The 13,535-nt window shown below is 52.8% G+C and overlaps 1 protein-coding gene across 1 annotated transcript in view; it reads right to left on the bottom strand.

The window, feature by feature from the left end:
- Nucleotides 1–1,309: 1,309 nt before the first annotated feature.
- The window catches only part of TCF7 (transcription factor 7), a 32,224-nt gene continuing 19,998 nt past the window's right edge, over nt 1,310–13,535 (bottom strand). Inside the window, 10 exon segments of the mRNA XM_053907485.1 lie at nt 1,310–2,769; nt 2,771–2,824; nt 2,826–2,994; nt 4,103–4,175; nt 4,973–5,021; nt 5,547–5,654; nt 5,753–5,915; nt 6,521–6,640; nt 9,460–9,550; nt 10,392–10,503. Coding sequence (XP_053763460.1) covers nt 2,653–2,769; nt 2,771–2,824; nt 2,826–2,994; nt 4,103–4,175; nt 4,973–5,021; nt 5,547–5,654; nt 5,753–5,915; nt 6,521–6,640; nt 9,460–9,550; nt 10,392–10,503 — 1,056 coding nt within the window. The 3' untranslated portion in view covers nt 1,310–2,652.

The raw sequence follows: 13,535 nt of genomic DNA on the forward strand, positions 1-13,535 counted from the left end.
GAGGGGCAGCTGAAACATGGGAAGGGTCAAGATCTGTATGCCAAGCCCGCTTGCTTGTTTTCTGGGAAATGTGTAAGGGAGGTTGAGGTATCTTGTCTGAGGTCTTAAAAATGACTAGTTCTTGGCTCGCAGTGAGATGGAACTGGTATGCTATTTGAAGTTGAATTTAGGGCTTCATTCTCAAGTCACCTGTGGCCTCAGGAATTTGCTGGTGTGATCTGGGAGGATTTGTTTCCTCTTTGAAATCACTTCTTTTAAAAGGCTGGTTTGATTGTAACAAAGTTGCCAATGCCTCCCCTCTTCACCCTCACATACACAAAGGGTGCATTGTTCCTGTACCCAGTGTGCTCTAAATAAGACACCAAATCAGATGCAGCAACCCAGTCTTGCATAAGCCTTAAAATGTAGTTTTTGAAACAACTAGGCCATTAGCCAGAGTGGAATTCTTTAAATGGGACAGATGTCGAGAGAATGGTTTCTTCTAACTCTTTGGAGAAAAAAGCCCATCTGGGATTACAGCTTCCAGTGGCCTACTTTAAATAGACACTACTCTGGAAGATTACTTTATTTATAAATATTTTCAAACATAAAATCCCAAAAATAGAACTCAGTGAAAAGTACAATGCATGATCGTGGCCCAGTGGCTGGCTGTTGTGATGTTCTTGTCCAGCATTTGTATCTAACAGTTGATTGACCTATTGAGGTGGCTTTATGACACCTTTTACATTCATATTGGGTTTTAGGAGTTAGCTGTATTCTTAAACATGATGGAAACTGCTGTATAAAAGTCTGTAGATTTAGCAAACTGGAGAGGCTTTGTATAAAAATACCAAGATATCTCAAGCACCTTAATAGTTTTGGGGAAGAAAGGGTGCTGTTAAAATGCCCTTTTGAAATTTCTGATCCCGAATTATAGAAGACTCCTGTTCTGGTTTTCCTTGAAATAGGATGTATACTTGTGTTCAGTCTTTGTGTGGAAGGAAAATGGAGGGGAAGATGGAGCCTGGTGGTCATGTGGGTCCGTGGTGGCAGTTTCCAGCGCAATCTCTTGTGCAGGCTAGCCTGCACCTGCATCACTTGTGAGGTCCGAGGATTGGGGAGTTAGGACCAAGGCTTGGATTAGTTTACACCTAGAATGAGCTTAGCTCTTGGGGTTGCAGCAGGGAGGTGAGGTGGACTGAAAGTCTTTAGAATGTGTGTAGCATAATAGAGAATAAACCCCAAGTTTTATGGCTGTGGGGAAGAAAAGTAGTCTGTATGCTCTGTTACTGAAACAGCATATTCCTCAGGGTCAACTTTGAAAAAGAAACCCAGTAAAAAGTATCTTTATTCTCATGTTAAAAAAAGTTTTTGTATGATGATGCATTAACAATACAAAAATATTTTGAACACTACAATAGTCCTTTTCTTTTTCTCAAGACTTCTTGCAACACTATACTAGAATATATGATCTTTGGATTCTGAGAAGCCAGTGGCTAAAGTAGGAACTATGAAGGCTTTTGTTGAGGGGTGTGTGGGTATAGGAACAGCCCTTTTTCTTTGGGTTCAGGCTATATACAGTGAGGAGGAGACAAAAAAGTTAAATTAAAAGTTTGTTTTTTAAGGCTCAGGCTTGAAGCTTGGCTCAGAAATGGGTTAAACTAGGTGGTGGTGAAAACCCACTGACCACCACTAGAGGTTCTCTGGGCTCCTTGCTTGGATGCTGATGGTCCTCCTTCCTGCAGCCCCTTTGGGAAAGTGAAGCTGAAGCTATTTCAGTGCTGTAAGGTGAGCATTGGGGGTCATGAGGTTTGGTTTGCCCTCTTAAAACTGCCCAAGAGCTGGCTAGACTGACCTGGACAAGCAGGAGCTAGAACTGTGACAGAGGCTCTTGGTGTAAGGGAGGGATGCATGCTGGATTTGGGGCCATAATTTCTTTTGAGTTCAGTCACTAGTAACAGGCATGGGACCTTGGTATCTGAGCTTCTTGGGAGGTTGAGTTGCTCTTGGAAACATATCCAAGTAATACGAACTAGAGCCAGATACCTCTCACTGCCCATACTTGCCTGATAAGGTAGTGTCAGGTTATTCCTACTGCCTGTGGTAATAGGCCTAAACTTAACCTGTTCCATTTCCTCCTAGTCTTGTAAGCTCTTGAGGACAAAAGGCTTACTCTGGTCCAGTTTATGAATAACTCCTTTTCTGTCAACAGGGCTTCTCCAGGTTAAGAGAAGCATTATTGTCTTGAGCATGTGGTTGTGACCATGCTCACATGTGGTTTTGTAAACCAGCTCATTCTTGGTCCTTGAAGTGTGTGGTATGGGGAGGGCGTGGCAGTGATGGGACCAAGGAGGTGTAGGGTGGGGAAAGCAGCTGGGCTTAGTCCAGCCTATCTGTGACCTATAGTAGAAAAGCAAGGGAGGCAGGGGCATCTGGGCAGCAAGATAGAGGGTAAAAGGAACAGATGCAGGCTGCTGTAGGCACAAGGGATGCCCTTAATTAGATGACACAATGCAGATCTGATTCCCACCATTTGGCGTAGTTTGAACTGATGGCCCCGGGGTTCAGGCAGAAGTTGTGCAGCCTCGGAAGTCTCCTGGGCCCGGTCCCTGAGAGGGAGGTAACAGGGCCTCTGGCCAGTTCCCACGTGCTTTGGGGCTCTGTCGCTTCCTCTCAGAGGATGAGCCCCTGGTGGCGGCCACGTGTCCTGTACATGCTAGGCTGCCTGTCTCTGAGATTCCTGTCGTTGCAGCTGTGTACTCTGCAGGACGCTGTGGGGGGCCTGTTGGGGTCCAGGGGGCTGGGAGGCTGAGAGCAGCCGAGAGACCTGGTGATGTAGGCGCCGGCTCCGCAGGGCTAGCAAGCAGTTCTGTGGGAAAGTGGGGTAGCAGGAGGTATGAGGGCGAGTCCTGGGGGGCTGGGGACCCGGGGCAGCCTAGAGCACTGTCATCGGAAGGAACTGGGCTGGGGCAGCGGCCTTCTCCGGGTAAGTACCGAATGCATTTCTTTTTCCTCCTAGGAATAGTGAAGAGAGTTATCTGTAAACAGAGGGTGAATTCATAGTCATACACCACAACCAGAAAATGCTGTCTTTGCACAGGCCTGACCTCTTGTCCCCTCTCCCCAGGACTTGGGTGATGTGCCTGTGCCTTCACACCTAGTAGCACTGTGATTCTGCTGGGCCTGGCCCAAACCTGGAACAGGTGCAGTTCCCAGCGCAGCCACAAGGTGGCCCAGGAACCTTCTGTAGGCTAGCCCTGTGGGCTCCCTCCTGTTTTCCAGGGGAGCCATCTCCTAGTTTGGGCCTTTGAGCTCCTGCTTCACGTGTTTGTGGGGCTCATATCTGCATTAAGGCAAAGGACTGCAGTGCTCATAGTGGTGCTCAGGCAGAGCAACACAAATAGCCTCCCGACGTGTGTACATATACACACATACTCCCCAAATTCCTTTTTGCCCTTGGAGAGGAGCATGTAGGCACTTTGAGGGACTGGACAATATTTCTTAGAGTCCATGAGGAACTACCAGGCCTGGCCTCAACCAGGCAAACTTTTGCCATGTGGTAAGCATACCTTCTTTTCACACAGGCATTTCTCTGTTGTATGGCAAAACACACATTTAGTGCCCCAGAGCCTGGTATGGCCCTTCTGATAGGACAGCCCAGGTGTACCCCTGTTCCTGTCTCCCTGCCTCTCCCATCCTTTGGTCTCAGTACAAGCCAGGTGGTTCTCTACTATAGTCACCTTGATTTTCTTAGATTTAAGCGTTCCGGATAATACAAGCAGGAATCCCAATTTGAAGAAGTGAGGGAACTGGTGGACCATGGTGAGTTCTAGGCCTGGTAGCAGGGGCTTAGGTCACCTGAATGAGGTGGATGATAAGGCCTGCTGTGGATATGCTAAGCTTAGCGTCAGACCATCATTAACAGAGGACTCCAGGCACTAGGCACCAGAACTACCTTCTTGAATCTGTCTCTCTACCTCATCCTCCGGAGGGCAGGTGCTCCCCAGTGTGTGGTATGCGATGGGATGGGGTACCAAATGAGGGCTACAGGCCTAGCAGAACATGTGCAGAATCGGGGAAGCAGCTTGAAGCAAAGGGAGGATGGTGGTGGGGACAAACCCACCTGCACGGACCACACCAATCCGTCTGCTGGTTGAGGCCAAAGCGAGCACGGCATTTCTTAGGCGAGCCAGGGTCTGCTCACAGCCATGCCAGAGGGGCAGAGCAGGGCAGAGGGCGAGCAGGCAGGCAGCAGGGCAGAGCAGGGCCCAGAAAGAAGAGGTAACATCAGTGTCAGCCAGTCACAGATACCCCATAGGTCCCATGGGCACAGGGCCTTGCCATGGCACAGCCAGCCCCGGTGGGAGACCCGAGACCCAGAGCCAAGGTATCAGGAAAGGTGGACACCTAGCTAGGCGGTAGAGGCAGTGGGAAGAATGGTGGAGGTGGGGGAAGGAGGGGATCCTATCATGTTGGCTCCTCTCAGGTTGCAGCACAGGAGCAGTGGGAGAGGAGCCCAGGGAGGCCCACGGTGATCCAGCCTCTTCTGCCTCACTGCCCCCCTCCCCCAACTCCCTGCGCAATCTGCCTGACCCACATCCCCCTCCTGCTGTAGCTTAAACCTAGTCTACACACATTTTCAGATGGAAACTAAAGCTGTGTGACTTCTGGACCTAGACATGGCTGCACCTCCACCCATACAGACTGCTGCCCATTGTGGCAGAATTGTAGAGTCCATTTCTCCTAGCAGCGCTAGCAAAGGTAGGAGACGTGTGGCAAGGCAGTACACCAGTGTTAACTCTGGTCAAAGAACTCGGTACAGCTATTCTTCACAAGGGTATTTGACTTACGAGAAGTTGGCCTTGTTTCCAAAGGGCCCAGGCCTTTGAAGGTATGTGGCTCAGTACTCTGTCCCTCCCTCTGGGCCAGAGCAGGGTGCTCATGAAATGTGGGCCTGGAGGGGAGTGTGTGCACTGCTGAGGGAAAGCCTCACCTGTGTTGGACTCCTGGTGCTTTTCTCGTGACCGCCTCTTTTTCTTCCCCTGCAGGGAATAAAGGGAGGGATGCTTGGATCTGGCAGGTGGTCCCTTTATAACTCCATTGAGTGAGTGGTTGGAAGACCTGCAGCCTTGCTTGCCTGTTGCTGAGATTCTGGGTACATGATCCCTTCTACATGGAAGGCCTAGTATTTGACTGCAATTTTTACCAGGGTACCATGGGAGTTAGAGACGACTCCTCCCTCTCCCATGCTGGTCTCCATTTTGAATGGAGAAGACTTACAGGGCCCCATACGCCCCTCCTGCCTTTGTGGCCAAATGCTGCGCAACAGCCCTGAGGGGGAGTATGTCCTAGGTGGAAAAGAGGGCATGGGCCTGCCTTTTAGGGCAGCTTCCCTTGTTTAGCTGGCTTTGGAGCTGGCCAGGTGAGGCCTTGAGCCCTATACTGTACCTGCCCTCTGTATCTGTGCTTTCAGGACAGTGGTCTGCCTTTCCCCGTTGAGACTGTGGCCCGGGGCATGGCACCTTGAAGGTTCCCCTACCCATCCCTGTCTGTCATTGGACACTCACATAGTTGTCCCGCGCCGACCAGCCTGGATAGAGCTGCATGTGCAGCTGCCTCTCTTTTCGGGCCAGCTCATAATACTTGGCCTGCTCTTCCCGAGACAGCGCGTGCCACTGCAGCGGGAAAGGAGGGGTAGAGATGGTGGTGCATCAGGGAGTCAACAGGCAGCACCAGGGGACAACCCTGCCAGCCCACCTGCCCGTGGCCTCACCCTGCGGCCCAGGATCTGGTTGATGGCAGCACTCTCCTTGAGTGTACACTCTGCAATGACCTTGGCTCTCATCTCCTTCATGTACAGCATGAAGGCGTTGAGTGGCTTCTTGATGGTTGGCTTCTTGGCCTCTTTCTCTGCCTTGGATTCTGCCTGTGTCTTCCTGAGAGGCAGAAGTCCAGATCACACAGGAGCCCCCAGTATCCAGCTAAAGCTACTACCTTCTTTTAGCATGTGTCCAATGTGTGTGCCAGTGCATAGAAACTAGGGTTTTGTAAATGGTATCTTTGTTAGTTACTCCAAAATGGGTGATCAAAACTAAGTAACTTCCTTACAGAAATACTGCACCTAAGTGAGAAAAACCTGTTTAAGGACTTCACAACCCCTCCCCTGTTGGCTCAAACTAAATCTTTGTTCCACACCCCATCCATTCCCTCCTGCTTCTAAGGATCAAAAAACACTGGTCAGGGGCACCCGGTTGGCTCAGTCGGACGAGTGTGTGACTCTCGATCTCAGGGTTGTGAGTTCAAGCCCCACAATGGGTGTAGAGATGTTTAAATAAATAAACTGAAACAAAATAAAATTCTGGTCCGTGGCAAGAACAAGATGGCTTGACCAGAGGCCCTCTCTGGCAGTCCCTGGAGTTTCTAGGCAGCAGGCATGGAGCCTGGCAGGAGGAATGTTTTCCCTGGCAGATCAACAGATGGGAGCCTGAGATCTGCTCGCGTGTTCCCCTCCCTCTTCCACACTGTGGGCCTTTTCACTCACAGGCTACGGTCATATGGCTGCAGCTCCTGCTTGCCTGAGGGAGGTACGATAGCCGGGTGGGGGATGGCTGCAGGGTGACCAGGCACACCGGAGCCTAGCATCAGGGATGGGTGGGTGAACCTAAAGGCAGAAGGAGAGTTAAAATTGAGCCAGGAATGTAGAGTCCAGAGCTTTGGACACACGGAGCCGCCTGCACAGTACACGATGACAGATGAACAGACACCCCACCTCCAGTGGCTGGCACACGAGTACACAGATACACACCAACACAAACACCTGCTTCCAGAATGTTACAGACACCGCAGAAATCTGTATACATGTCATTCAGGTGGTTACTAAGTCCTAAATAGCTTTGAATCTGTTCCCTTACCTTGTGCTTTCACCAGCTCAACCTCCTGAACCTGTAGCTACCCCGTGAGCTTCCTTACTCTCCTGCTTGAGCCCTGCAGGCCTCCACACAACTCCCAGAGTGACCTTTTAAACACTTGAGTGCTCTTGGCCCCTCCTGCTGAAACTCCCCCCGTTGCTCACAGAATAAAACCCAGGCTCCTCCGAAGGACCTGCCCTGCCTTGAATGAACATCTCTGCTGACACTTCTTAGCTCCATCTTTTCCCCTGTTTTCCATCACTTTCCATTCCTAGCCATCCCCAACTAGTGCTGTTCCCTTTGTCCCCTGTGCTCAGATGTCATGAAGTTCTTCCAATCTGTGTCCCTGCCCTGGCTGGGGTCTGGTTAGGGTTTTCCCATCTCCCAGATAGCCCATTCAGCTGTCAGTGCTAGTCCATACCTCCCACCCTGGGCTGTAAATTCCAATAGGGCTGGAACTGTCTGCTGAGTTCCTTATTCCACACCAGGTCTGAGTCTGTTACTGAGGGAGTGTGCAAAGTGAAGGGACACAAACGTATACACACATACCTTTTACTTCACTTTTTTGTTGTTCTGTGGAAACCACCCTGCCCTTGCTCCTTTCTCTGAGCAGGCAGTCCCCAAGGGCCTACTGTCGCAGACCCATGTAAAAGGTGATGCCTCAGCTTGGGCAGAGCTCACGGAATGCCCAGGAGAGTTGGCTTGTCCCGCCCTTCAGCAGGGATGCACAACACAGGTGAGTGCACACACACCTGCACATGGGCTGATTCACGCGTGCAGAGGCAGGAGCACAAGCACGGGTGTGCACTCACTGGCCCTGGCTGCTCTAGGGTGCTCGGCTGCATGGTCTGACCTGGGCTGAGGCCTCTGGCTCTCCCACCGGCTTCATTCTCAGGCACAGGGCAGCAGGGGGCTGCAGAATGACAGACGGACGGATGGACAGACAACTAGCACAGGGCAAGCACGGGCCTGGGCACGGCCTCATGTGGGCTCTGAAGCCTGGGCAACAGGAAGCAGGAGCCTGGCTGCAAGGTATGGGACTCACCTGGGGTAGGGGGCGCCAGGGGCTGCAGTGGGGGCAGGGAAGTGCTGTCTATATCCGCAGGAAGGGGACAGGGGGTAGAGAGGAGGGCTGGGCCTGTGGTTGGGAGAGACAGCTGTTAGCAGTCTGGCTACTGGCCAGATGTAGGGAAAGACTTCCCCACCTTGCTTGACCCATAGGGTATGGCAATTTGGCCTCCACTAGGACTCCTCCGGCATGTATATGAAGCATCTGCCACTAGAGGGCAACCTGTGCTGCCCGTACTTCCCTCTACAGACTTGTACTGGTGCTTAAAGGGCAGAAATGGCAGTATTCTCCTGGGACCCAGCTCAGTAGACCCCCCCCCCCCCACCTCCCCTACCTCCAGCTCACCTCCAGCCTTACTTCCTAAAATTTCCTCATCAGCACAGCATTGATACCTGTCCTAGGGCTTTTGCAGTCACTGTTGACACTGACTGTTCTGCCCGCTTTGTTCCCTTTCAACTCCTGGTCTTTGTTCAGCTCTTGCTTGGCTAAATGACTTTTTTTCCTAAAAGCCCTGGAAATCCCAGGCTGGATGAGGCACCCCTCTGGGCTCTTACAGTCCCCAATAAAAGCACTGCTAATACTGCCCTGTAATTGTTGGGTCCCTGACCTGGGTAGTACACCCAAGGATTGGCAAACCCCAATCCTGGGAGTATCTGTGGGTATACTCCTGACTGGTACTGAGGATGGAGCACTGTCCAAGGAGAATCTGGGAATAGAAGAGTGAGCTGAATATGGATAAAGAGCAAGTGGAAAAGGGCAGGTGGGCCTCAGGTTGGACCTCTGGGCTTCCCTACCTTCCCGGGAAACCAAGATTTCCTGCTGTGGGGTGCTGCCCCACCCTGGAGAGGCTAGAGACGCATCCAGAACACACTGTGGTTGATGAGCAAAGGACCAACCAGCCCGCCAAGACCTGGCTCCAGCTCCAGACCAGCCCTCTGGCCCACACCTAGGTCTACTGACTCGAGGTTCAGGCTGGCTTTTGCTGGCCCAGCCTTCACTGACCCTCTAAGCAAGCTTTTCAAGGAGCCGGCCAGGGGCTTGGAATCAGGCAGGCACCAGAGGGGGCAAAGAACACTGTTCCTCAGGAAGCTCAGCCAAGGGACCAGTCCCCAGTAGGCACTGAGATGAGTGTTGTATCCCCCCTGCCCACCAGGTGGCTGAGAGGCAACAGCCTCTTGGGACCATTCATAATGCCCCTCCCTGCTCAGGTGGGCCTGCCTTTTCTTCCTTACATACTCTCCTAACCCTGAGTGGCTTGGTGCTCCCCACCCCTACCAAGTCTCTCAGACATTGAGGCAGATGTTGAATGCAGGAGGTCTCGACCAGGAGCCAAGGGCAGCGTGCTGGGCTACATGGGCAATGAACAGAGCTGCCGGGCAGCTCCTGGTACAGACGCAAGACCTGGCAGCGGGGTGCTGTGAGAAGGACGGAGAAGGAAAAGGAAACGGCAGGTACGGGTTTCCCCAGCGCAAGGTGCCCTCTTCCCACTGGGTTCACACTCACCAGCTCACAGTGTGGGGAAGCTGTCCCATGCTGCCTGAGGTCAGAGAGTAGAAGCCAGAGAGGTCAGGGGTCTGCAGAGGCCTGTGAACTCCTACAGTGGAGAGGGGCCGAGTAAATGATCTATCCTGACCTGGAAGCCACTTCTGCTAGTTACTGCCTCCTAGGCCTTCCTGTGGGGCCTCTCCCACCTCCCATTAGCTAGAGGACCAGACATACTGGTTTGTTGAGGACTGTTCCAGTGTGATAATGGTACCCCGTTTATAGGCTAGGGAAGCAAGGGCAGAGTGGCAGGGTGACTAGCCTAAGGATACAGGCTGCCAGTGGGAGAGTGGGAGAGCTGGAGTCACTCAGGAGTGGGATGGCTGGGCCTCATCATGCCCCGGCCCGCTGCTGGTCTTCAGCTGGGGCCTCTAAGCTGGGGGCTCTGGCCTGGCTTTCTGGGCAGGAGGCAGGCCCCCTGGCCTGGACAGCCAGGGTTCCACCCACCCCCTTTGGCTCCCCAGAGTTGAGTCAGCAGGTTTCCCACAGCCGACAATGGCTGATTTCAGAATGACTTTCCCTGAGGCTGAGGTGAATCAGCCATCACAACCACCACTTTCCATTTTCTCATTGAGGGGGGGTGGGCAGGGAGGGAAGGATACAGGTTTTACAGTCTTCAGTTTTACACAGATTCCTGCTCCCATATACTGGCACTGGGAGGTCATTCAGGATGTGGGCTCCTACCTCAACCCGAAACCTTCCAAATTTGACCTAGTACCACCTGCTCTCAGGCTCCCAGGCCATCTTTCTGGCATTTTTCTTGGGGTTTTGAGTTTGCCCAGCCCCAGGCTTTCCAGTTGTTAAAAAGGGGCTAACCCCCCTGGACCCAGAAGCCTAGGACTTGGCCCCTAGGCTCTGGGACCGGCAGGCCCCTCCCCTTCCCAGATCCATACCTTGCTTCTGGCTGATGTCGGCTGGTGCAGGTGTAGGGTGTGGGCTGCTGAAATGTTCATAGAGAGGAGAGAGCTGTGGGACGCTGTGGGCTGGCTGACTGGCCTTGTTGTGCTGAAAAATGAGGAGGGAGGGTGTGAATGTGGGGAGACCCGAAGGAGGAAGGCACAGGGCTGGGGGCATACATATAAACAGAGCCCCTTTTAGCTGTGTGGGTAGCCCAAATGTCAAAGGAAAGTGGGGGTGGTTAAAACCACAGGCCTCAGGGGAAGGGGCACCACTCAAGACATCCTATGTCTAGTGGCCCTGCCCACAGCCCCCCAGACTTTGCTCAAGCAATCCCATCACCTACAGAGTCTCTTGGTTTCTGTATACTCAGTTCCAGGAGGTGCACCTCTCCTGTCCAGGAAATTTCCTGCCTCTAGGTCTGAGACCACCCCCCACCCCGCCACCATTTCTCGGAGGCCCTGTGGCTTGTATGGGGGCGCTTCTCATACCCTCCAGCCCCAGACACCAGGTAATGGTCTGAAGACCTGGCTTACCCCAAGACAGCCTGGAGTTCTTTTTCCTACTTCTCCACCCCCAGACTTGGGGGTCCTAAGTCTGACCCTCTGTTCCACCTCAAGCTTAACAGGATTTGTGGGCACAAGGAAGGTTCCCATTAGCACTCTAACTCAGAGCAGGTGGGTCAGGTGGGGCCAGGCTTCCTCCAGGGCCGACCCACCCAGCCCCCACACTTCCTGTCTCCTCAGCAATACAGGACTCTTACTTTTCTCACTAGTCACATGGATCTGTCAGGAGATGACTCATGCTGGGAAGGGGGCTCCCCGTACGACCCAGCCACAGGGAGGTGCTGCTTGGGGCCAAGGCACAGCTCTGCACATCCCCAGTGCACATCTGCACAGTCCAGGACCCTGGAAACATCATCTACAATTGAGGCTCAGCTTCCACTTGGAAAAGTTCACCTGGGGGGATTCTGCTGGCTAGGAGCACAGATAAGTGTCTTGACTCCTGGCACAGAAGAAACGGGACAGCTTTGGAGCACGACAGCCATGAGAGGTTGTGGCCTGGGCTCCTTCCCATCCTGTGGGTGAATTTAGCCAGACTCCTTAACATCTCTGGGCTTCAGTTTCCTCTCTTGTGTAATGGATGGGATTCACGCTCCCTGCATCACTAGGTTTGGGGAAGCTTAGGGTAGCTTATGGTGAGGCACAGGTCCCTTGGGTTTGGCAGTCTGTGGTCCAGGGTGAGGTGAGAAAAGGCCAGGTATGAATTGTGACTCAGCCAAGGTGTGAGGCTTCAGGGGGATACAGGCTCCCACACTTCCTGGCAACTGCCCTGGCTGCCCTCTTCCCCACATTCCTGCCTCCAGGGGAGCTTGAGGCTGGGTTCCAAGCTGCAGCATCCCTCCCGGCAGGGCTTGGGGAAGTTACCAACACCGCCCACCTGTTCAATCCTGAGCTCGTTCATCTGCCCACTGAGAACCTTACATACCAGGACCTTCTGTCCTCAGACAGGGGTTGGTGTCCCAAAAGCAGTGGCAGCTTTGTGGTGGGCATGGATGTGTGGCACCACAACCCCTTCCTGAGCACCTCTCCCTGGAGCCTTCTCTTGGCTTCCTGGGGCAGCCTAGGAAGGAGTCCCCACTGTGAGCCTGAGGAGGAGTCAGCTGACCACGTTTAGATCCTGGTTCTAACGTGTGTGGCCTTTAAGAACTTACTGTAATACCGGAGCATCTGTTTTCTTGTCAAATGGAGATGATCATAGGGTTGTTGTAAGAGTAAAGCCACAGGATACCCAAGAGCTCTATTACCCAGGTGTAGAGTCATGAGGAAGGGACGTTCAGGAAGCCCCTTACCTGCACAAAGAAATGCTACTCACAGTCCTTCCCTGGCCCTGTGGTGCTAGCCTCACATGGGCCAGACGGTTTTGGTCTGAATCCACCGGAGGGGATTTGCCTGGGGACGGAAGACCCACCTGGTAGCCTACTTGGCAACATCACCCGGGGAGGCCATGGTGTCTCCAGGCCCTGGGTACTGGGACTTTACTGCTCCTGTTCTAAGGTTTCCTGAGCAAGCTGAGAGGCTCATGCCACACTCTGGCCTTCTTTATCCCCAGAAGTGACCACAGAGTCAGAGTCAGAGTATGTGTAGGAATGGAAGGTAGAAAGTAGGATCCTCGGGCTGGCAAGAGTGGGTTCGAAAGGCTGTGGGGTATGTGGACACCTGTGGAATCCTTCACGTGTTGACTGCCTGCAACCTGTGAGGTACTGTGCCAAGCACTTTGCAAGCCCAGGCTCATTCCCACTAGGGTACCAACAGGCTGCCATTTCTCCCATCTGTAAATCTTCATCTTCCTCAGCCACCACCTCATGTCTTGCTCCCTTTTGTTGCAAACCTCAGGAGAGCCATCGCCATCCTCGGCTTCCTGTTCTTAGTCTTGTGCTCCTGTCAGCCTAGCCAATCCCCTGCCCCATCACTTCACCAAATGGCACTTGTCAAGGTCCCCAGTGACTGCCACGCTGCTGAACTCAATGGTCAGTTCTCAGTCTTCCTCCTACCTGACCTCTCAGCAGCACTGGACACAACCGATTTCTCCCTCCTCCTTGAAAGACTTCCTTTGCTTGGCTTCCAGAATGCCACATTGACCTATTTTCTTCCAAGCTCAGAGGCTATTCTTTCTTGGGCTAATTTCTGGCTCCTCATCTTCTTCCTGACCCCACCCAAGATGGGCCCTTGGCTTTCCATGTACCATCCTTTCCAGAGTGTTCTCATCCAGAGTGGTAGCTTTAAATGTCCTCATCTGATTACTGACATTTCTACCTCAGCCCCTACTTCCCCTAGGGAACACCCCTCCCCGAATGCATACTCACCAAGTCTACCCAAAAGTCAGAAATGCTGCCCAAACCCATTATGGCCAAAGCAGAGCCTCTGGTGTGCTGCACCAAATGCTCCTCTCCGTCTTCCCCAGTTACTGGCAATGCTCTCCTTCCAGAAGCTCAGACATCTTGGAGTAATCCTGGACTCTCTTCTCTCACACACATCTCCAATTTGTCAGGCAATCCTAATGGCTCTACTTTCAAGATAATTGAGAGCCCACCACTTCTTCCTATCCCCAACTCAGTCCAAGCCCCAGTCGCTTCCCAC

This window comes from Panthera pardus, unplaced genomic scaffold (assembly GCF_024362965.1).
Source record: "Panthera pardus isolate Hobbes unplaced genomic scaffold, ASM2436296v1 HiC_scaffold_2, whole genome shotgun sequence".
Taxonomy (NCBI): Eukaryota; Metazoa; Chordata; class Mammalia; order Carnivora; family Felidae; genus Panthera; species Panthera pardus.